Source organism: Bos taurus, chromosome 24, assembly GCF_002263795.3.
Source record: "Bos taurus isolate L1 Dominette 01449 registration number 42190680 breed Hereford chromosome 24, ARS-UCD2.0, whole genome shotgun sequence".
Classification (NCBI taxonomy): Eukaryota; Metazoa; Chordata; class Mammalia; order Artiodactyla; family Bovidae; genus Bos; species Bos taurus.
The window spans coordinates 50,390,048-50,413,983 of record NC_037351.1 but is presented as its reverse complement, the minus strand read 5'-3'; the positions used below and the strand labels follow the sequence as shown (position 1 = coordinate 50,413,983).

The 23,936-nt window shown below is 42.0% G+C and overlaps 2 protein-coding genes across 6 annotated transcripts in view; one reads left to right on the top strand and one right to left on the bottom strand.

The window, feature by feature from the left end:
• ME2 (malic enzyme 2) overlaps positions 1-10,979 on the bottom strand; it is a 58,028-nt gene extending 47,049 nt beyond the window's left edge. For 2 of the 5 annotated variants that reach the window (XM_024984204.2, XM_024984206.2), the window contains exons 1-3: positions 10,725-10,934; positions 8,374-8,526; positions 264-383 (exon numbers count right to left, since the gene is read on the bottom strand). In XM_024984204.2, the coding sequence (XP_024839972.1) occupies positions 264-383; positions 8,374-8,472 (219 nt within the window). In that variant the 5' untranslated portion in view covers positions 8,473-8,526; positions 10,725-10,934. 5 annotated transcript variants of the gene reach the window in all.
• Positions 10,980-10,997: 18 nt separating this feature from the next.
• Positions 10,998-23,936, top strand: part of MRO (maestro) — an 84,290-nt gene continuing 71,351 nt past the window's right edge. The window contains exon 1 of the mRNA XM_005224179.5: positions 10,998-11,087. The gene's annotated coding sequence lies outside the window, so the exon portion shown is untranslated. The remainder of the gene's footprint in view (positions 11,088-23,936) is intronic.

Genomic DNA, 23,936 nt, shown 5'->3' with positions numbered 1-23,936 from the left:
CTTGGATTTTTTTTTTTTTTTAAGCTAGAACTAGGAAATAAAGTCAACTCTTTCTGGATGGTAGAAATTGAGATGGTGAAATTTAGAAGGTATAAAGCAACGCTGAAAAGAGAAAAGTTCATGCAAGAAAAAAAAACAACCCACTTTCGAATAGTTTTAGTATAAAGCCACACAATACAAATCTTTCATACTATATCTATCTAAAATATATCAAACCTTTACCAGGAAGAGAGAAAATGTATGATAGTGTTAATGTTACTAACCTTGTTTGTTCTTGGGTTCAGCATAAGTGGCTTGCCTTTCTCTTTTGTGTGCAAATGGCGGCATGCCAGAGTACAAGGAGTGGCGACTATTTTAAACCTGGACAGCATCTTTTTTCTCACCTGGGAAAAACAAAGCAAATAAAGATAATGAGAAACCTATTATAGAACTGTAGGTATATCAGGGACAAGTTTTCAAAAGCAGATTTAGAAAGCTTCACTTTCCACAAATGAAAAGGTTTTCAAAGTACATTTGTGTTTCTATAGATAGAAGGGATTATAAAAGAGTAAGCAACAGTGTGAAGGCAAAGATTTATTTTTTCTGACAACAGTTCAAGTCCTTCGATGACAATAATCATTGCTACTGTTTACACATTACCTACTACAGTTAGCCAAATATTTACCCTCTCTGTAATTCACACAAGTGTGGCAGGGTATGAAACATCTAAACAGCGAATGTTAAGTTCAGGGATCAAGACCATCCCCATGGAAAAGAAATGCAAAAAAGCAAAATAGCTATCTGGGGAGGCCTTACAAATAGCTGTGAAGAGAAGCAAAAAGCAAAGGAGAAAAGGAAAGATGTAAGCATTTGAATGCAGAGTTCCAAAGAATAGCAAGGAGAGATAAGAAAGCCTTCCTCAGCAATCAATGCAAAGAAATAGAGGAAAACAATAGAATGGGAAAGACTAGAGATCTCTTCAAGAAAATTAGAGATACCAAGGGAACATTTCATGCAAAGATGGGCACAATGCAGCACAGAAATAGTAAGGACCTAATAGAAGCATAGAGACTAAGAAGAGGTGGCAAGAATACACAGAAGAACTGTACAAAAAAGATCTTCATGACCCAGCTAATCACGATGATGTGATCACTCACCTAGAGCCAGATATCTTGGAATGTGAAGTCAAGTGGGCCTTAGAAATCATCACTATAAACAAAGCTAGTGGAGGTGATGGCATTCCAGTTGAGCTATTTCAAATCCTGAAAGATGATGCTGTGAAAGTGCTGCACTCAATATGCCAGCAAATTTGGAAAACTCAGCAGTGGCCACAGGACTGGAAAAGGTCAGTTTTCATTCCAATCCCAAAGAAAGGCAATGCCAAAGAATGCTCAAACTACCGCACAATTGCACTCATCTCACATGCTAATAAAGTAATGCTCAAAATTCTCCAAGCCAGGCTTCAGCAATATGTGAACCATGAACTTCCAGATGTTCAAGCTGGTTTTAGAAAAGGCAGAGGAACCAGAGATCAAATTGCCAACATCTGCTGGATCATGGAAAAAGCAAGAGAGTTCCAGAAAAACATCTATTTCTGCTTTATTGACTATGCCAAAGCCTTTGACTGTGTGGATCACAATAAACTGTGGAAAATTCTGAAAGAGATGGGAATACCAGACCATTGACCTGCCTCTTGAGAAACCTATATGTAGGTCAGGAAGCAACAGCTAGAACTGGACATGGAACAACAGACTGGTTCCAAATTGGGAAAGGAGTATGTCAAGGCTGTACATTGTCACCCTGCTTATTTAACTTATATGCAGAGCACATCATGAGAAACACTGGGCTGGAAGAAGCACAAGCTGGAATCAAGATTGCCAGGAGAAATAACCTCAGATATGCAGATGACACCACCCTTATGGCAGAAAGTGAAGAGGAACTAAAAAGCCTCTTGATGAAAGTGAAAGAGGAGAGTGAAGAAGTTGGCTTAAAGCTCAACATTCAGAAAATTAAGATCATGGCATCTGGCCCCATCACTTCATGGGAAATAGATGGGGAAACAGTGGAAACAGTGTCAGACTTTATTTTTGGGGGCTCCAAAATCACTGCAGATTGTGACTGCAGCCGTGAAATTAAAAGACACTTACTCCTTGGAAGGAAAGTTATGACCAACCTAGACAGCGTATTAAAACGCAGAGACATTACTTTGCCAACAAAGGTTCGTCTAGTCAAGGCTATGGTTTTTCCAGTGGTCATGTATGGATGTGAGAGCTGGACTGTGAAGAAAGCTGAGCGCTGAAGAATTGATGCTTTTGAACTGTGGTGTTGGAGAAGACTCTTGAGAGTCCCTTGGACTGCAAGGAGATCTAACCAGTCCATCCTAAAGGAGATCAGTCCTGGGTGATCATTGGAAGGACTGATGCTGAAGCTGAAACTCCAGTACTTTGGCCACCTCATGCGAAGAGTTGACTCATTGGAAAAAACCCTGATGCTGAGAAAGATTGAGGGCAGGAGGAGAATGGGACAACGGAGGATGAGATGCTGGATGGCATTACCGACTCGACGGACATGAGTTTGGGTGAGCTCGGGGAGTTGGTGGACAGGGAGGCCTGGCGTGCTGCGATTCATGGGGTCGCAAAGAGTTGGACATGACTCAGCGATTGAACTGAGGTTCAATGTAAACATTGTGTGGAGACTTATAACAGAAAAAAGCCTGGAATACATACATTCAGAGGAAGAGAAACTATCCGATTCTTAATCTAGACTTCAAGTTTTAAGGTACTAATAAAGTCAATATTTACATTCAATGTACTAAAACGTTGTTTGTAGAAAACCTATTACTATTTTAAAATCATGCAAATTGGCTAGAAAACATGTTTTTGTCCTTTCACATTCATCACAAACATTATGGGAATTTTTCAAAATGGAAAACTACATATTAAATCTTAAATATTTACTGATGAGAATATATAATGGATTCTTCTGTGTATCAATTCTTCCACTAAAAATCAATTTACAATGCTCATGTCTTTAATCATCACAAACCATCGTAATTATCATACAACAGCTTTTTAACATGATTTTATTTATTTGGCTGTGCTGGTTTTCATTGCTGCGCAGACTTTTCTCTGGTTACGGTGGGCAGGGGCTACCTTCCTGTTGCAATGCACAGGCTTCCTTCTCTCTGCGGCGGTTTCTCCTGTTGCAAAGCACAGGCTCTAGAGGGTTCGAGCTTCAGCACTTTCGGCTCCTGGGCTCTATAGCACAGGCTCAATAGTTGTGGCACATGGGCTGAGCTGCCCTGCGGCATGTGGGATCTTCCAAGACCAGGGATCAGACCTGTGTCTCTTGCATTGGCAGGCAGATTCTCACTGAGCCAGCCACCAGGGAAACCTCCACGCAACAGCTTTTAATGGAATTTCTACTTGAGGAGAAATCCAGGCTGTATATGGGGGTGCAGCAAAATCATCTACATTAGGATTTTAAGTTAATTTTTATGGAACAGAAATTCACATAACATAAAATGAACAATTCAGAGGGATTTAGAAAATCCATAATGTTGCACAACCACCTCTATCTAGTTCCTAAACATTTTTATCATCCCAGAAGGAAACACCACACCCATTAAGCGGTGTACCCCACTACCCCAGTGCCTGCAACCACCAATCTGCCTTCTGTGTTGAGTTTGCCTATTCTGGATATTTTATATAAATGTGGTATCTAAATATGGCTACAGAATCAAGCAATCTAAATGATCAAGAATCATGAGAGATGGGAATAAGGGTAAGGGACAGGACAGATGTTGTTTAAAGGTACAAACATCAGACTCTTCCAACAAGAGTCGTAAGAGAGAAGTCCAAGAGATCTAATGCCTGGTGAACACAGGCGACAATACTGTATTACAATCAAACTCGCAAGGAGTCTAGAGCTTAATTATTCCAATAACTGAAGATAAATTAGAATTATATAACATGCAGAGGTGCTAATTATCAGTACAATGGCAATAATTACAATATATAAATGTATCAGATTAATATGTTGTACCTCTTAAACTTTCACAGTGTTTTATGTTAAATATATTTCAATAACAGTAATTTAAAAAATCACGAGAGACATACCATAAAATAACAGACGAGTTTTCTTCAAAAATGTTCATGTCATGAAAAACACTAAGTAACAACTGCAATTCAAAGAAGACTAAAAAGACAAGACACCTAAATGCAAAATCTGATCCCAAAAAATGCTATCAAAGACATGATTGGGGATAACTGGCATAACTGGAAAATCTACTATAAGTATTGTATACTTTAAAACTTTCTGAGTTCGATAACCATATTTACAGGTATCCCTGTTCTAAAAATACACAGTGAAGAATTAATGAAGTATAATGAAATATAATGTATACAACCAAGTCTTTCAAAGTATTTCAAAATAAATTTTGAAAAGACAGAAATTGAAACTGTAGTGCTGATCATGTTTCAATGGGTCTTCCAGGAGAGAAAGCATTATTTATCACAATTAAAACTTTGGTACCAAAAGACTGGATTAGTATTGTAGTCTAGTGGTGACGTAGGCAAATCTAAAAAAGAGTTTGAAAAACTTTTTAATTTAAAATCAAAGACTATCTGAAAAAAAAAAAGCAACATTTTGTCATACCACAAGTATAATAAAATATATTTGGTCTTGGTCCCCAGTTCTTGGCACAGAGCTCCTAAAAGCCACTGAAATTTTGAGTGACAGAAGTATCTTTTGCTATTCATAGGGAGACCCTTTTGACCATACCTGAGTTTATGCTACTGAACTCACTGAACTCACTTAGGATGAGCCCACTGCATAACCTCACAACAGAGCTGATCATCAGAAAGATCAAGTAATTATTAGAGTGGAAACTTTGCAGTACCACTCCAGGTCCCTAGGGAAAAGGGGTGGGACCAATACAGATGAAGATCCATAAAGACTTTTGAACAAGGAGAGGTGATGAGCTTTCAGGTTGGTGAACTCATCTAGGTGTCCGGGGTTGACAAGCCCAGAGGATAAAGAAGTGCCATGCCCTCCTGCATCCAGCCCCAATACCCAGACCTATGTATCTTTTCCATCCATTTGTTCCTGTGATGTATCCCTTTATAATACACCAGTAATTGCAAATAAGTGTCTCTCTGAGTTCTGTGAGCCAGAAGAGCAAACTATCTAACCTGAGGAGGGCGGTGTGGGAAGCCCTGATCTACAACCAGTTGGTCAGAAGCATGGGTCAAAACCTGGGACTTTTGATTGGCATCTGAAGTGAGGGCAGTCTTTCTGAAGTGAGTCCTTAACTTGTGGGCTTGGAAGCTATCTCCAGGTAGAGAGTGTTAGAATTCAGCTGAAGCACACCCAGGCAGTGTCTGCCTAGAAGGGGAGAACTAGGTGTGGGGAAAAAACACACTTGGTGGCCAAAAGAACTGAGCCTGCGAGTAGGAAGAAACAAGTTTTTCCTTTCAGTACTTAAGATCAACATTCTGACATAAAATCTTCTATCTTCAGTTCCTGGCTATAAATTTGCTTCCATCAAATACTGAATTTATTCTGTAAAATAAAGACTACCTGTCAAATCTACCTCATAGATAATTGTAATGATCAAACGAGAGAACAGATGCAGAAAAATATTAAAGACTTATAGAAGTGGTGTCATAGCACTCAAATTATTACTTTATTACTAAGTGATAGAGTAAAATAAAAAAATAAAAGTAACTTTAATAATGTCTTTAAAACAAGTAGGCATCAGTCAAAAAACAATTTAAGGAGAAAATCCCATTTCTGCCAAAAATAGAACCAAGGACTAAGGAGACAGAGAGACAGACAGTAGGCTTAATACCAGCTGGAGGCAACAAGATAAAAGGGGGAAAACGCACACCTGAACTCCTCATATTATAAGACAGGATGAAAGAACTGTAAAAATGAGTTAAGTAAAAACAGGAAACAAAAGAAGGTGGGGCTTCCCATTTTGAATAAATATGGAAAATGAAGCTGCTTACTACTCGAGTTTCCTGGATGTTGAGGTATGCCTGTGGTTTCTTCCTCTGGTGTGTCATTCACCTTGCCTTGCAGGGAGGGGCGGGTGGGCAGTGAGTTCACACTCTGGGTGGTATTTCTAAACCCAACTGGGACTGAAACTGCTAGGTCACTGACTGCTGAAGATTCCTCTCCCCAGCTGCCTAGCTAGGGGTAGAAAGCAGAAGTTCAATGAAATGGAGACGTCAATTGGAGAGAAGTCATGGTGCAGTGGTCAAAAATTCACTTGACAAGGCTGGAGACCCCGGGTCAGGAAGATCCCCTTAAGTAGGAAATGGCAACCTGCTCCAGTATTCTTGCCGGGAAAATTTCATGGACAGAGGAGACTGGGCGGGTACAGCCCACACGGTCGCAAAGAGGTGGACACAATTGAGCATACCCTCTCTCCTGTTTATGACCAGGTGCAATGAGCATAAGCTCGGCATTCAGTCTGAATCTGGACTCAGCTAATTACCAGTCTGGAATCATTGTGTCACCCAAGCATTCCCAAATGGTCTCTGAATTGGCATCAGTCTGGAACACATTTTTCACTGACCTATAACCAAATGAGAAAAACTAGGACAATATAGTTTTTCATGACACTAAATTTATTGTCTGTTTCCACGTCATAATTATCATCTTCCTCCCTTTTTGGTGGTTAAAAATAAAAAACAAACTTTTTTTTAAAGGATGGGGATGGTAGATTGTAGTAGTTCTAAAAAAGGTCCATAACGTCGATGGAACTAAAAGTTGGGGACCTTACATCTGATCCCAATTGCCCACCTACACACACACTTTATTTTTTTTAAACTTGCTGATGAAGTCCAAAAGTCTGGGAACCCCTAACTTGAAGGTCTCACTTTTCTCATCAACAAAATAGGGAAGGGAAGGGAACCTATTAAGCAGCTGTGTGCAGTTATGATGATATTTAAATATAGTATCAAGTCCTCAAGGCTTCCCAGGTGGCTCAGACTGTAAAGAATCTGACTGCAGTGCAGGAGACCCAAGTTCAATCCCTGGGTCAGAAGATCCCCTGGAGAAGGGAATGGCAACCCACTCCAGTATTCTTGCCTGGAGAACTCCATGGACAGAGGAGCCTGGCAGGCTACAGTCCGTGGGGTTGCAAAGAGTCAGCTACAACTGAGCGACTAAACAGCAGCGGTAGCATCAACCCCTTAAAGCTTTATCATCATCACAAAGAGCTTGACTACTTCACTTGGTTCATTCAATAAGATCCACATCCAGGCAATCCGGCAGAGTGGTCGAAAGTAAGCTCTATGATCAAATCACGGGACTTAAATTCTAGCTTTGCCCCTAAGACACTACTAGCTCCATGATCCTGACTAGGTCACAGTTAAGTCTCAATCTCCTCGAGTAGCAGTCAAACAGGGATGATAAACAACAGGAACTATTAAATAGGGCCATTTTAAGATTAAAATCACATAATCCATGTAAGATGCTTATCACAGTGCCCTCTAAGTGCTCTATGTTATTTATTTAAGTATTATTGTTATCAGTAGTAATAAACTAAGGAGGTCAGAAGGTGCCTTCTAAAAGGCTGTTTCTGAATCATCTTCCAAAGTGAAATCATTTTAAGAGCCTACAAAGTTTGTATATTAACAATATTTCAATAAAAATTTGTCTAAAAAAAGAACCCCTATATAACTTTAAAAACATGAGGCTATGAGGATAATCATGGCTAACATTTATTTAAATGATTTGAAATCATTAGGTCAAGAATGAGAATTTGGATGGCATACAGATCCAGGCAAATATCAAATGTTATCCTAAACAATATAATCAATATATTCTTCATAACTTTAAAAATTTGTATATATTGATCAGGGCAGGTGTAATAGGCAGGTATAATAATTAAAATGGTTACTTTCAATTAGTTAGCTTTTAATAAAATGATTACCATTTCATTAAATCATATGTGGAGTAACTTTGATATTTAGTATGAATTTTCTCCAATATTGATCCTTAGTAAACAACTACACATTTTAGTGTTATTTATGTTTTAAAATATGGTTGTTGAGTTGGCCTGAAATTCACCAAAACAGATTATAATTTTACTTTAATATAAAATGTAATGCAGTTTAAAATAGCTTACTTTTTATATGAAATTAAATACAATTTATGCACAAACAGCTTCATAGTAAGAGTTAATTTACAAAAGATACTCTCAAGTGGTAAATGGGTATTTCTTTTATGAATTTTAAAGTGTTTTCATAACAAATATATTGAAAGACAAAAACATTATACATAAACACCTTATAAAAGTGAAACCTGTAAGCAATTCTCTTTTAGGAGTACTATTGAGCAAGAATCGGAGAAGGCAATGGCAACCCACTCTAGTACTCTTGCCTGGAAAATCCCATGGGCGGAGGAGCCTGGTAGGCTGCAGAGTAGGCAGAGTCGGACACAACTGAAGCGACTTAGCAGCAGCGGTAGCAGCAGCGGCATTGAGCAAGAATAACTATTGGGCTTCCTTGGTGGCTCAGGTGGTAGAGAATACACCTGCAATGTAGGAGACCAGTGTTCAATCCGTGGGTTGGGAAGATCTCCTGGAGAAGGAAATGGCAACCCACTCCAGTATTCTTGCTTGGGAAATCCCAAGGACCAAGGAGCCTGGCAGGCTACAATCCATAGGGTTGCAAGAGTCAAATACGACTTATCAACTAAACTACTACCATTGAGGAAGTTTTAGTTCTCAAGAAAATGCAAAACTTCTACAAAAGCATAGCCCAACATTTTCTCTAACATATGGTAAAGCTATATCAGCATTTCTTCCCTCTATGCTTAACTTTCAAGTCTTTATTGCTACCATAAAAGAATCAGATACAGGTTACAAAGCGGTGCTCAAAGTTGACTATTTAAAGGTCCACCACTAGAAGAAAATTGCTAAACTATTTTCCCTTTACTTCTGCAAACCACGTAATGTAACATGTAACTTAACTGTTACCGTAGTTACACAATATATATTTACCTAGCATTTGTGTAACTACTACAATATGTGTGTATATGGGAGGGGTAAGGAAACGGCTGTTTCTTCTTTAATATCCAGAAAGCTTGGCAACTAAAGATCAAAACTTAGGAGCACTACACTGCAATTAGCTTTACAACATGAACAATGTTTAAGGAGCATACAAGGTTAAGAGGAGGTTGAAGCTATTAAGTTAGACTACCTGAATCTGAATCCAGGCTTTGCCACTTAAAACCTGGGATCTTGGGCAAGTTACTTAACCTTCCTAATCCTCCTTTGTAATGCATGCATGTTCAGTCGCGTCAGACTCTTTGTGACCCCATGGACAGGAGTCCACCAGACTCCTCTGTCCATGGGATTCTCCAAGAAGGAATACTGGACTGGGTTACCATTTCCTACTCCAGGGAATCTTCTGGACCCAGAGATGGCACCTGTGTCTCCTGCGGTCCTGCATCGGCATGTAGCTTCTTTACCACTAGGCCACCAGCTTCCCTTCTCTTTCTAAACCGGAGATAATAAAGAATAACAATCTCAGGGCATTATTTTGAGATAATTCTTGCAGGAAACAGCGCTCCGGCCTCTGCTGCTGGGGCTGCTAAGTCGCTCCAGTCGTGTCCGACTCTGTGTGACCCCATAGACGGCAGCCCACCAGGCTCCTCCGTCCCTGGGATTCTCCAGGCAAGAACACTGGAGTGGGTTGCCGTTTCCTTCTCCAATGCAGGAAAGTGAAAAGTGAAAGTGAAGTCGCTCAGTCGTGTCCGACTCTCAGCGACCCCATGGACTGCAGCCCACCAGGCTCCTCCGTCCATGGGATTTTCCAGGCAAGAGTACTGGAGTGGAGTGCCACATTAATCCGTGCTTCCATTGTTATCGATTGCAACACTAAAACAAATTACAGTGCTATCAACTGCTTTGTTTTGAAGTGATTGCCATAAACATTAAGAAGATAAACAGATACGAGAGAAAGTGTTCTGTAAGGAAGCACTTCTGTTGAGATTCGTTGTTTGGATTAAGCTTCTTCCCACCAAATGGCAAAGTAAATTTTCTAGAATTATCTCCGGACCAAGAAAGTCAAATCCAGGACCTCACTGTGTAACATCACACAGGCAAAAATGGATATCACCTGCGTCAAAGAAACACCTGCCAATGCTAGTCCACAGATGTCGTTTCACATGGTCAGAATCGTTCCAATCTTGGAACTTTCTAGCCTGCGACAAACTTCCTTTAAAGCGAGGAAACGATCCAAACACACACACACACACACACACACACACACACAGTGTCTAACTCCTGCCATTAATCCATCCCTGCAGAAAATGAGAACTATTTGACAAAGGGATACAGAGCCACAAAATCGGTCTTTAAGGGGAGCAGGAATATAAGGTAGAAAAGATGCTCGCGCTACGGAGGCCACCGGGCCTTTCTCCGGGTCGGGAAGCGGGGCGCCCTGGACCAGCGAATCTCGCTCGGTTAAGTCGCGTTCCTAAACCGTGCGCAAGGGAAGAGGTGTCCACGGTCAGAGAGGGTGTAGCCGCTCCCCGACCGCTCCCCGAGCTCTCAGCCCGGGCTCGGCGAGCTCCTTTCCCTCCACCCGGGTCTCCCATCCGCCCAGCGGGTCCTCGCGGGCCGAACGCGCGGCTCCGCCCACCGGGGTGAGAAGGCCGGCGCCCGCTCGCATCCCGGAACTCCCGGCCCCGGGGGCCCGCGGCCGCGCGCCGCGCGAAACCCTTACCCCGCTTCTTGCCCCGCGACAGGTGGTGCTGCCGGCGGAGAGGCCGCGGCCCCGCAGGCCACCCGGACGATGCTCAGCTCGGGCCGAGTGCGGCCCTCCCCTTCCCGAGGTTTCCCGGAGGGAGCCGGCGCCAGCTCAGGCTCCGACCAGCCGGCTCTGCTGGACTCGAGCCGAGGCAGCCAGTACACCCGCACAGCGAGGAGACTGACCGGGGAGAACCGCCGCGGCGGCCCCACGAAGGGGGTGAGACTGACGGGCGCGCGGGCCAATGCGGAGGCAGGAAGCCAGCCCTAAGGGGAGGGGCTTCGCCGCCGGCGCCCGGGTCCCAGCCTCCAAGGACCTTCCTCTGCCCGGTAGCCTGAGGTAACTGTTTGGGGGCCTGGCAGGTGCCCTTATGGGCCCGATCGCCAGGAGTGAGCCCGCAGGCGTGTAGGGTGGGAGGAGTCCGGACACGCAGAGGACAGCTGCCGCCCCACGGAAAGAGCTGGGGCTGGCTAACCGCAGACCTCCCATCCTGGCGACGGGCGGTGGGGTAGGTCGGGGGAGATGGCCGCGCGTTCGCGCGAGAAGAGGCTCTGCGCAGGCGCGGGCGAGGCCGGGGATGGGGCGGGGTGGGACCTGTCGGCGGGTACCAGGACCCGAACGCGGGAAGCGACGAAGGCTGGGCGTGTGGGCCGCTCCTGGACTGCCTGTGGAGGCAGGGAGAGGAAAGCAGAGATTCGAAGACCAGGATGCCAACCAGGAGAATGGAGACGCAGAAGAAAGCGGGCCTGGGAAATGTGAAGCCTCTGCCCTTGAGGAACAACTTGATGTTTTTGAGCAATTTTTGTCTGCCTTCGAGTTGCTCTTCTGCCAAATTCTTTGCTGCTCTCCATGGTTACTGACACAGCTTTTTTTTTTTTTTCTTGTAAATTAATTAATTTATTTTAATTGGAGGCTAATTACTTTACAATATTGTAATGGGTTTTGCCATACATTCACATGAATCAACCATGGGCTGACACAACTTTTGACCCGCAGGGAATTTACTGTCATCACCATCCCCATAAGTAGATATTCGAATATTCTCTCTCAGAAAAAAGCACTGGCACCCTAAATGGACATGGTGAAAGTAGTGCGACCCTACCTTAATATATGTATAATTCACCCATGGTTATGATATTGGAGGATAGTTCTTCATCCTTATTTCAGAAAATGTGGCCACCGAAAATGCTTTGCTGTAATGGAGTTTGTGTGCTTTTAAAGTATAGTAATAGAATTTTAAAGATGTAAAGGGTGAAGAAGAGGCAAAGCAAATGGAATGAGAACATGAAGTGATGGAAATGTAGGATAGAGAAGATTGAGCAGAAGTAGAGAAAAGTAAATTCTAGCCTCCTAAACTCTGACGATCCTGTAAAATTTGGAGCAGCCGTGCCTGTCTGAGCATCCAAGGGTGGGGCATGTTGGGGAAACTGTGCTTAGCGGCTCAGTCATGTCTGACTCTTTGCAACCCCCTGGACTGTAGCCCGCCAGGCTTGTCTGTCCATGGGATTCTCCAGACAAGAATATTGGAGTGGGTTGCCATTTCCTAGTAGTTACAGGATAAATGGTGACTATGGCTGCTATAGTAACCACCAATGGAACAGAGAGACTAGAAAAAACATGGGATTTCCCTGGCTGGTGCAGTGGGTAAGAACCCACCTGCCAATGCAGGAAACACGGGTTCTGTCCCTGCTCTGGGAAGATTTCCCATGCCTTGGAGCAACGAAGCCTGTGTGCCACAGCTACTGAGCCCATTCCCTAGAGCCTGCAGACCACAACTACTCAGCCTGCCTGCTGCAATTTCTAAAGCCCCAGTGCTTAGGGCCTGTGTTCCACAAGAGGAGCTACCACAGTGAGAAGCCTGTGCACTGCAACAGAGTAGCTCCTGCTCTGCAACTAGAGAAAGCCTGCACACAGCAAGGAAGATCCAGCACAGCCAAAAATAAATAAATAAAAGTATTTTAAAAATACGCATGACCTCAACCCTGCTTGCCAGAAACTGTCAAGATGCTTCAAGCTGAAAACAGAAAATTTAAAAATTATGTGTCATTATAAATGCTTCATTAGTAGAGGTAAAATTATTTTGTCTTTGAAAGACAGTCCGTCCTACAGTAGAATCATCCCAACTTGAAGGGTTGCAGAGAGCTTATCATGGATGGGATTTCTTTCGGTTAAACTGAGATCAGCTCATTCCTTAGTAAATGAAGTATCTGTTCATGTCAAAGAGGCAGACGGTGCTGTTTTGCTGGTCCATCCCAATTCACTTCTTAGTCACTTTGGGGAATGGTTTGAGGCTTCCTCCCAGTACAGTGATACATGGCTATTGAGCATTTGAAATATGGCAACTCTAAATTAAGATACTCACTGAGTTCCAGAACAGTGCAAAAAAAAAAGGTGAAATATGTCAATTTTAAAAATATTGATCACATGTCAAAATAATATCTCGATATTTTGGGTTAAGTGAAATATATTATTTAAATTAATGTCATCTCTTTCTTTTCACTTCTTTAACATGGCTATCATAAAATTTAAAATTGCATGTACAACTCCAGTTTGTGGCTTACGTTATATTTCAGTGGGACAGTGCTGGTCTAAGAGGACCCTGTTGGAGTCTTCCACATATATGGAAGCTGTTAGATGGAACTTTGGAAAAGGCGTTTTTAAAAGAAGGAAAGGCTTTTTAAGAAAGACTCAATTGGCATGTACCTTTTGTTTCACATCCCACTTCTTACCAGAAATGCTTGAAGTCCTGGCACCCATTATTGGCCCATAGGATGAAAAGCAAGAAGATGAAGGCCTATAAGTATATTGGCAGGATCAAAGCACCTGGATCCCCAATAGTATTACTGAGCCACAGTCCACCTTGATTCTTATTCCATATTTCTTATTCTGTGAAATAAACCTCTGCTTGAATAAATCACCTCAAATAAGGTTTTCTGTTGTTTGGACTAACAATGACATCTAACAGTTACTGTTAAAATGCACAGAAATCTTGTCATATTATTTTAATTTTATACTTGTTTCTTTAGGATAGCTCATAATTCCCATTAGGTCAAATTAAGGATGCCAGATCTAAAGTTGCTATTTTACTACTGTATTAATACTTACTACTATATTAATATTAAAATTTTATTACTGTATTAATAATGATAATATTACTGCTTTGATTTTGTGTGCCACTAACCTACTATATTAGATACTGGCCCTTTAAATTCATTCAAAAATAATTCTATACTTGAAATTTGTTTGTATGCTTAAATTATTTCTGGAGACCTAGGGATGTGGTATGTGATCGCACTTAGCCTTTTAACTTTGAACTGAGACATCTTGGTGTCTCACTTTAATTATTACTGTATCAAAATAGCATCACTTACAGATGAAATAGCTCAATTCAAGCAAGAATTTTGGATAGAGGCTAAAAAGGTAAATTCAAAAGAGTACAGTGTTTTTCAAAGCTTAAGAGAATTGTGTTTAAAGTGTTGGAATGAGTTTCCACATATTTGTTTGCAATCATACAGAAAATTCCTCACTGGTTGCAGAATAACAACCACTGTATTACAGTGTATTACAGAATAACAACCACTGTATTACAGGAGTTGTGTCTTTTGGAGTGGTCCTTGCTAATAGAAACCATCAGAGAAAGTTTGGAAGGTTTTAGATTTTATGTCTCTGTTAATGATTACTCATGTTTTCCTTATATCTGTCTTTTTTCCTATGCTTTCATTATGTAACCTATCTCCAAGTACCTGTGACATGAAAGGAACATGTTAGTTGCTATATTAACTTTCGGTATGCATGGGTATGTTGCAGAAGAGGACTTTCTTACTCAAACTTGTTTTACATTTTCCACTTTGTGAATTTCCTTGAGAGAATGAAAGGACCTCTCTGAAATGTAGAATTCTCTTCAGAAAATGGAGTTAGGAGCTGACAGTCCTTGACTGGAAATACAGCTGAATGAGAAATACAACTCCAAGTAGAATATAGATTATCGATAGATTAGACATCCCATTTATAGATCATCTGGGAATGATAGAAGATGGTCAAGATCCCTGTGAACATGTATGTGTATATAGGAAGGTATATCTGCAAAGGAGTTGAACAAATTCCTCAGTTCAATTTTTTTGTTTTTGTTTGCTTATTTATAGCAAAAGAAAGAGTACTCTTTGGGAGGTTTGAATACATGATTCTATCTATCACACTCTTGAAAAATCACCCAACATCTTTTTCCTGTCAGGTGAACCAAATTAAACTCCCCCATCCTGTATCAAAGGCCCTTGAAAGGAGGAAATGTGATGAAAAATAAGCAAGGGCTTTGTAAAGTTAAAGGAATACAGATACAAGTGAAGCATTCTCACTCAGTCTCTCTGCCAGTCATGTAGATGATGCTCAATAAATAATTATGCAATGAACACTTATTATCTGCTAAGCATGGCTCTGAGTCTCCCTGTGTATATATTAAAATGACTTAATTGTCTTAACACTATGATATAGGTATAATTATTATCCCCATTTTACAAAAGGAGTTACAGGTTGACTTGCCCAAGGGTACCACTAATAAGTGGAAGAGAGAAACAAATTATGCTGTGTACACTCTGAATACTTTTGAGTATTTTTATGTGCAGTTCACCGTCTTGGAAAGACCAGAAAGAGCATCTGGAACTAATGGCACCCCCACCCCTAGCCTGGGAAATGGGAAGCCTCTCCCCACTTAAACTATTAAAATCTCTTTCATAACTCAAACTCTAATCTCTTCAGTGAGTCCTGGTGTGTGTGCGTGCATGCGTGCATGCGTGTTCAGTCTCTTCAGTCGTGTCCGACTCTTTGTGACACTATGGACCGTACCTCGCCAGGCTCCTCTGTCCATGGGATTCTCCAGGCAAGAATACTAGGTTGCCATGCCCTCTTCCTGGGGATCTTCCTGACCAGGAATCAAACCTGCATCTCCTGCATTGCAGGTGGGGTTTTTTTTTTTACTGCTGAGTCACTGGGGAAGCCCAAACCCTGGTGTAATAGTATGTAAATACACATTGGAATTACCTTCGAGCTTAAAACAATGCATTGCGGTCACTATACCAATTACATAAGAATCTTCCGATGTGAGACTTCAGCTCCTGTGTTTCTTAATAGTTCTCGTGCATGTATTTCTTTTTAAAGTAATTCTCATCCAATATAAGCTTCATGAAAGTGGGGGTTTATAAAAATCATTTCTCCCTGTATTCCTCCTAAGTCCTCACATATGATTAATGTTTGAATAATTAGTGGGCAGGTTTAGACTATTGACGTCTTCTTTGTTCTAATGAAAGAGTTCTCAAAGCGTGGTTCTGGATGGTCATATCATCACCTGGGAACTTGTTAGACATGCAGATAGTCAAGCCCCACCCTAGACCCAACTGAAGCTGAAACTCCATGGTTGGAGACCAGTAATCTGTGTTTTGCCAGGTCCTTCTGTTGATTTGGATACATATTCAAGTTTAAGAACCACTGTCTGAGGCCGTGTGTTCATTAAGCAATGCTCAGAGTGTAGTTTATTTTGTGTGTATATCAAAGTTTCTGGTGAGGACTTCCTTGTTGGTCCAGTGGTTGGAAATCCACCTGCCAGTTCAGGGGACATGTGTTTGACCCCTGGTCCAGGAAGATCCCACACGCCTCAAGGCAACTAGACCTGCGCATCTCAGTTTACTGAAGCCTGCAGGCTCTAGAGCCCATGCTCTGCAACAAGAGAAGCCTCGGCAGTGAGAAGCCTGCACGCTGCACCTAGAGAGTAGGCCCTGCTCGATGCAACTAGAGAAAGCCTGAGAGCAGCAGTGAAGACCTGGTGCAGCCAAAAAATAAAATTAATTAATTAAATTTAAAAAGTTTCTTCTGAGATGAGCTAATTGGGAAACAGGAATGAAAAAGATAAACTGCTTGTCTTCAAGGAGTCTACCTTATAATATGGAGATAAAGCATTTTTTCACATGGGTGAATTCAAAGAGAAGTTGGTTGTTAGGTATGTATTTATGGATGAAATGACATAATCATGATGTCATGAATTTCCTTTACATTGTTCTAGGGAGGAAAATGATGATAGTTGAAACAAGATTAGCAAAATGCCACCATTTGTTAAGACTGAGTCCTGTCTTTAAGGGGGCTTATTATACTATATCCTCTACTTCTGTGTATAATTGAACATTTCCTTATAAAAAATTTAAAGGCAACATGTAAAGAATAAGCTCAAAGCATTGTAGTAGTTCAGAAGAAGTGATTACTTCTTTTATTTCATTAATTGCATTTATGACCTCATAAACTGAAATGTTGAGATGTTAACTCAAAATGAACATTTTAAAATTCTTTTCCTGCTTCTCTCGGTTTTCCAAAATATAAAATCCCAGCAGTCTTTGTTTCTGCAATGGCAATTATCATTTGACTTCCCTTCTGAAGACTTTTATAATAAATTTAAACAGAAGTGCTTCCATATCAATCTAAACACAGTGAAAAGCTTTAAAAAATATTTCCTTTTTGTTACTGATGGAAGAAATGTTCACACTGAGGTATGAAAAAGTCATTTTGTCTTAAACTTGATTTAATTTAAACCTTATGCTACCTGCTACTGCTGCTACTGCTAAGTCGCTTCAGTCGTGTCCGACTCTGTGCAACCCCATAGACAGCAGTCCACCAGGCCCCCCTGTCCCTGGGATTCTCCAGGCAAGAACACTGGAGTGGGTTGCCATTTCCTTCACCAGTGCATGAAAGTGAAAAGTGAAAGTGAAGTCGCTCAGTCGTGTCCGACTCCTAGCGACCCCATGGACTGCAGCCTACCAGGCTCCTCCATCCATGGGATTTTCCAGGCAAGAGTACTGGAGTGGGGTGCCATTGCCTTCTCCTATGCTACCTAGAACAGCCTATTTTGTGGCCTATTAAACGTGCATTGCACATATACTATAACCATGAAAGAAAACAATGCATTTGAATACTCAAAATGGGATAACTGTGGTTCAAGCATTCAAAACAAAGTCTGATGGCCATTGTGGATGTGGTTTCAGACACGTTCCTGCGTTACTGAGAACCTGAGTTTTTGGAGCTGTAATCAGACTCAAGGACACCACCAGCTTTTCTCAAAACAATGGCTGCTAGCAGCTGCAACTTTATGGTTTCAATGCCTCCCCCATAACTATGTCACCATTTTGAACCCCAACCAATCCTCGCTGAATAAGCAAACTAAATTTTTGCCAGCTCCAATCCTAATTGTTGACAAACAACTAATCAGTTTTGTGGGCTTTGCCTTTTATAAGCCTCCCCCATTCTGTAGTCTGGCAGAACACAACTCAGATCAGATCAGATCAGATCAGTCGCTCAGTCGCGTCCGACTCTTTGCGACCCCATGAATCACAGCACCCCAGGCCTCCCTGTCCATCACCAACTCCCGGAGTTCACTCAGACTCATGTCCATCGAGTTGGTGATGCCATCCAGCCATCTCATCCTCTGTCGTCCCCTTCTCCTCCTGCCCCCAATCCCTCCCAGCATCAGAGTCTTTTCCAATGAGTCAACTCTTCACATGAGGTGGCCAAAGTACTGGAGTTTCAACTTTAGCATCATTCCCTCCAAAGAAATCCCAGGGCTGATCTCCTCCAGAATGGACTGGTTGGATCTCCTTGCAGTCCAAGGGACTCTCAAGAGTCTTCTCTAACACCACAGTTCAAAAGCATCAATTCTTCGGCGCTCAGCTTTCTTCACAGTCCAACTCTCACATCCATACATGACCACAGGAAAAACCATAGCCTTGACTAGATGAACCTTTGTTGGCAAAGTAATGTCTCTGCTTTTGAATATGCTGTCTAGGTTGGTCATAACTTTCCTTCCAAGGAGTAAGCGTCTTTTAATTTCATGGCTTGCAGTCACCATCTGTAGTGATTTTGGAGCCCAGAAAAATAAAGTCTGACACTGTTTCCACTGTTTCCCCATCTATTTCCCATGAAGTGGTGGGACCGGATGCCATGATCTTCGTTTTCTGAATGTTGAGCTTTAAGCCAACTTTTTCACTCTCCACTTTCACTTTCATCAAGAGGCTTTTGAGTTCCTCTTCACTTTCTGCTATAAGGGTGGTGTCATCTGCATATCTGAGGTTATTGATATTTCTCCCGGAAATGTTGATTCCAGTCTATGTTTCTTCCAGCCCAGCGTTTCTCATGATGTACTCTGCATATAAGTTAAATAAGCAGGGTGACAATATACAGCCTTGACGAACTCCTTTTCCTATTTGGAACCAGTCTGTTGTTCCATGTCCAGTTCTAACTGTTGCTTCCTGACCTGCATACAAATTTCTCAAGAGGCAGATCAGGTGGTCTGGTATTCCCATCTCTTTCAGAATTTTCCACAGTTTATTGTGATCCACACAGTCAAAGACTTTGGCATAGTCAATAAAGCAGAAATAGATGTTTTTCTGGAACTCTCTTGCTTTTCCCATGATCCAGCAGATGTTGGCAATTTGATCTCTGGTTCCTCTGCCTTTTCTAAAACCAGCTTGAACATCTGGAAGTTCACGGTTCACATATTGCTGAAGCCTGGCTTGGAGAATTTTGAGCATTACTTTACTAGCGTGTGAGATGAGTGCAATTGTGCGGTAGCTTGAGCATTCTTTGGCATTGCCTTTCTTTGGGACTGGAATGAAAACTGACCTTTTCCAGTCCTGTGGCCACTGCTGAGTTTTCCAAATTTGCTGGCATATTGAGTGCAGCACTTTCACAGCATCATCTTTCAGGATTTGGAATAGCTCAACTGGAATTCCATCACCTCCACTAGATCTGTCTCTGGGCTATAGTCTTCGGCTTGGCTCAGATGAAGTTCTTTTTCGTTCTTCTCATAGATTGTTTATTGATTATTTTCATCAACATTACCATCGTATCACCTAAATCAGATTAGATGGAATTGTGTAATATAGCTGTGTGTGTGTGTGTGTGTGTGTGTGTGTGTTAGTTGCTTAGTTGTGTCCAACTCTTTGCGATTCCATGGACTATAGCCTGCCAGGCTCCTCTGTTCATGGAATTCTCCAGTCAAGAAGACTGGAGTGGGTTGCCATTTCCTTCTCCAGGGAATCTTCCCGAACCAAGGATTGAACCTGGGTCTCCTGCATTGCAGGCAGATGCTTTACTGTCTGAGCTACTCAGTTCAGTTCAGTTCAGTCGCTCAGTCGTGTCCAACTCTTTGCGACCCCATGAATTGCAGCACGCCAGGCCTCCCTGTCCATCACCAACTCCCGGAGTTCACTCAGACTCACGTCCATTGAGTCAGTGATGCCATCCAGCCATCTCATCCTCTGTCGTCCCCTTCTCCTCCTGCCCCCAATCCCTCCCAGCATCAGGGTCTTTTCCAATGAGTCAACTCTTCACATGAGGTGGCCAAAGTATTGGAGTTTCAGCTTTAGTATCAGTCCTTCCAATGAACACCCAGGACTGAACTCCTTTAGGATGGACTGGATCTCCTTGCAGTCCAAGGGACTCTCCAGACTCTTCTCTGAGCTACTAGGGAAGCCCAATATAGCTCTGGAGCAGGCATCTTCAATCATGAGATCTCTTGCATGTGTCTGTATGGTCAGGTAGAGGTCATGCATGCAGGGCTGACTTAGTTTGATGGGAGAGATAGGCTGCTAGTGTGAGAAGCTTCTGAGGGTAACCATTGCACCCTGCTCACAGCCTCTTGCCTCCCACTGCTGCCCGGCTTCCTCCATACTAGGAAATATGTTTTCATTCAACAGCTCTCATGAATGGTGAAAAATACAGTGAACTCAGAGTTCTTGGGTGCCGTTCATATGTTTCTGCTTGCTTGTCTCCAAAGGCCTTTGGAAATTCACTTTGGAGCCCATCACTGTCTCCAATCTGCTAAGAAAAAAACAAAATTTAACAGTAAATTAGAAGATCTAATCGGCTTTATTCATGAATCCCAGCAGCATCTCATCTGGCAAGCAGAGAGGTACTCCCAGAAGTAATTATTTCTTCAACGTATGTTACCTAGAAGGCTTGGTGGAGGATACAACATAAGAGCGAATCTTGATTTAAGCAGAGAAGTTTTTTAATATATTACATACAAGTTCACTAACTCTTATCCATAATTGTACAACCCAAAATGTTTTTTTCCCCATCTGGGGGGATTCTGTTACTTTGGTGGTGTCAGAGTTTATTTGATGACAAATAAGAAATTGTCACATCTGTCTATAGTCTTTGTTTCCCAACATGATGTAAGTATTCATATATTTCTCTTTAGTAATATGAATATTTTTATGGCACTACCTCAGATCCCACTGAGGACATTATAAAACATACAGTGTATGCTCCTTGGAATGTTTTCCCAAATCCCAAAGTTTCTAGATTCTGAAACACAGCTGGCTCCAAGCAGCTGTGATGAAGATCCATTTGTATCATCCCAAAGTACAGTCCTTCTTACAGAACAAAAAATTAGGGAAAGGCTGTTTGTAGTTCTTAATTTTGATTTTTCTGGGATTAAGCAAATAATTTTTTACTTTAATACTGCTTATTATAATACTTAAAAAGCTAGACTTAGTGTGTGTGAGAGACAATCATGACACTTTACTTGGTGCTATGAGTACAGAAATGACTGAGTGAAAAAGAAATTAGCTTTTAAGGAGAATTTTTTTTTTTTAATCTTTTTGGCCACACCATGCATCTAATGGGATCTTAGTTCCCCAACTGGGGATCAGACCTGGGCCTACAGCGGGAACAGTGTGGAGTCCTAACAACTGGACTTCCAGGGAATTCCTTAAGGAGAAATTTTGATGATAGAAGTCAGTAAAACAGGTTTAAGGGGGGTTGGCTGAAAAGAGACACAAGGGAACATTCTTTACCACAGTCTGGACAGGAGCTACACAAGTGTATACAAGTATAAACATTTGTCAGATTTCAGTGACATAACTCATACACCTTACTGCACGAATTTTATATCCACTCCAACAAATACATGTTTGAAAAAATGAAAGTGAAAGTGTTAGTACTTCAGTTGTGCCTGACTCTTTGTGACCCCATAGACTGTATCCCACCAGGCTCATCTGTCCATGGAATTTTCCAGGCAAGAATACTGGAGTGGGTAGCCATTGCCTTCTCCGGGGGATCATAAAATAAACTATTTGCATTATGCATTGCTGTTTCTTTTGGAGCAGACATTCCCTGTGGAAACTGTTGTGGATCTAATACCTTTCTTCTAGGCTTCTTCCTTGTCGTCCACTAGACACACTAAGAAAAAAGGAAGGGACCATTCTTGGCTGCCCAGAATGTGGCTCACCAGGCCTTGTGGGATTGTCAAAATAGCCATGCAGGGAAGTTCCCTAGTAGCCTAGCAGTTAAGATTCCATGCTTTTACTTCCTTGGCCTGGGTTCAGTCCCTGGTAGGGGAAATGAGATCTCACAAGATTTGCAGAGCAGCCAAAAAAAAGTAGTCATGCAGAAAATAGAAGAGATGCTGAGCCTGGAAAGAAGGCACAAGCTTTTCATGGAAGGGTAAATCACAAAGCAGATGATCAGGTAAAACAAGGTGCCAAGGCCCAAATCAACAGCAAACAAGGAGGAGGAAATAGGTAATTGGGGCACGTCGCAGAACAAATAGGAAAGGACACGGGTGGGGAATGGTTGTGTGAGTCCTGCGCTGTTGGGAATAGAGGCTGGGATCTCTGGGTTTGCCTTTGGTTTGGCTGGTCCACCTGTGAAGCGGGAGGAGCTATGAGGGTCAGGCTGCCGGTGTACACCTAGCTACACGACTTTCCTGTAAAACTCTTCCTGAGGCACAGTTTAAGGAGGTGTGTAGCCAGTTGTCTTGAGATGGATACACATTTGCCCACTTTCTCCAGATCAGTGAAAAATGCTTGGAAAAACATGCCATGGAAATAGAGCGGCTTGATTTACTTCCTTATTTTTAGGCCATGCCAAGCGGCTTCTTCCCCAACCGGGGATGAGCCCGGCCCCAGCACTAGACACCCTGGACTGCCAGGGTGCGCTCTGGAGCAGCTGGATTGCACCCCAGCACTCCAGTGTGCTTCCATAGCGCTAGTGTCAGTCGCTCAGGCGTGTCCGGCTCTGTGCGACCCCGTGGACTGTAGCCTGCCAGGCTCCTCTGTCCACGGGATTCTCCAGGCAAGAGTACTAGAATGGGTTGCCATTTCCTTCTCCAGGGGACCTTCCCAAGCCAGGGATCGAGCCTGGGTCTCCCTCATTGCAGGTAGATTATTTTCTGTTTGAGCCACCAGGGAAGCCCATGTTTCCATAAGGGAAATCCATATTGTTGAGGTTCCAGAGAATTATGGAAGGTCAGTCTCTTTGTAATGAGAATATATGTGAGCAGCATCATTGGTTTCAGGTTGGCACATTATCTATAGCAAAAACAGACTGTCCTAATCACTAGATTTATACAACTCTATTTGTTAGAGTTGTATAAATACAATTCTTAGAATAGGCAGTATTAATAATGAATTCTGACTGTGGCACTGGGAGGTATCCTTCAATAAATCAGGGTTATTAAAAATGCAAACTGTTTAAAAATACAAGAGAAAGTAAACAGTATAACACAAAAGATATTTGTGTTAGACACTGTAGCAACAAACCTGTTAGCCTAGTCTGGGAGTGAGACATAAAAACGTTTGGTGAAGGTAAATACTATCATTAAGAAACAATAATGTTTTTGTTATTCCCAAAATACAATGACATGCTAATGATGATAATTACCTCCAAAAAAGTGCTAACAACTCCTTACATAATTAAAATAAATCTAACTTTGCAGACTGTCTGAAAGAGTCAACTAATACCATAATAAGCAGTGTCTTGAATCCCAGGGACGGGGAGCCTGGTGGGCTGCCATTTATGGGGTCTCACAGAGTTGGACACGACTGAAGTGACTTAGCATCATTACCAAAATATTTTAAGGAAAGTTCTGGAAATCTTTGTGAAGAACAGAGAGGTTAATATCATAGGCTTATTAATAATAGAAGAAACTTTACCCCCAAGGAAAAGTAGCATTTTGATGCTTATGGATGATATTGCATCACAATTTATTTTTCTCTAGGACTTTCAAGAAACCTGGAAAGAGTAAGGCAAAAATTTACTACTGTCATTGTCATTGTGAAAATACCCTCTAAGTGATCCAAAGTGATTCGGTCTTGCTAAGGCTGCCCCTAAGATCTTCCTGAGCTGGTTGCTTGGTGGTGTTGCTGCTGC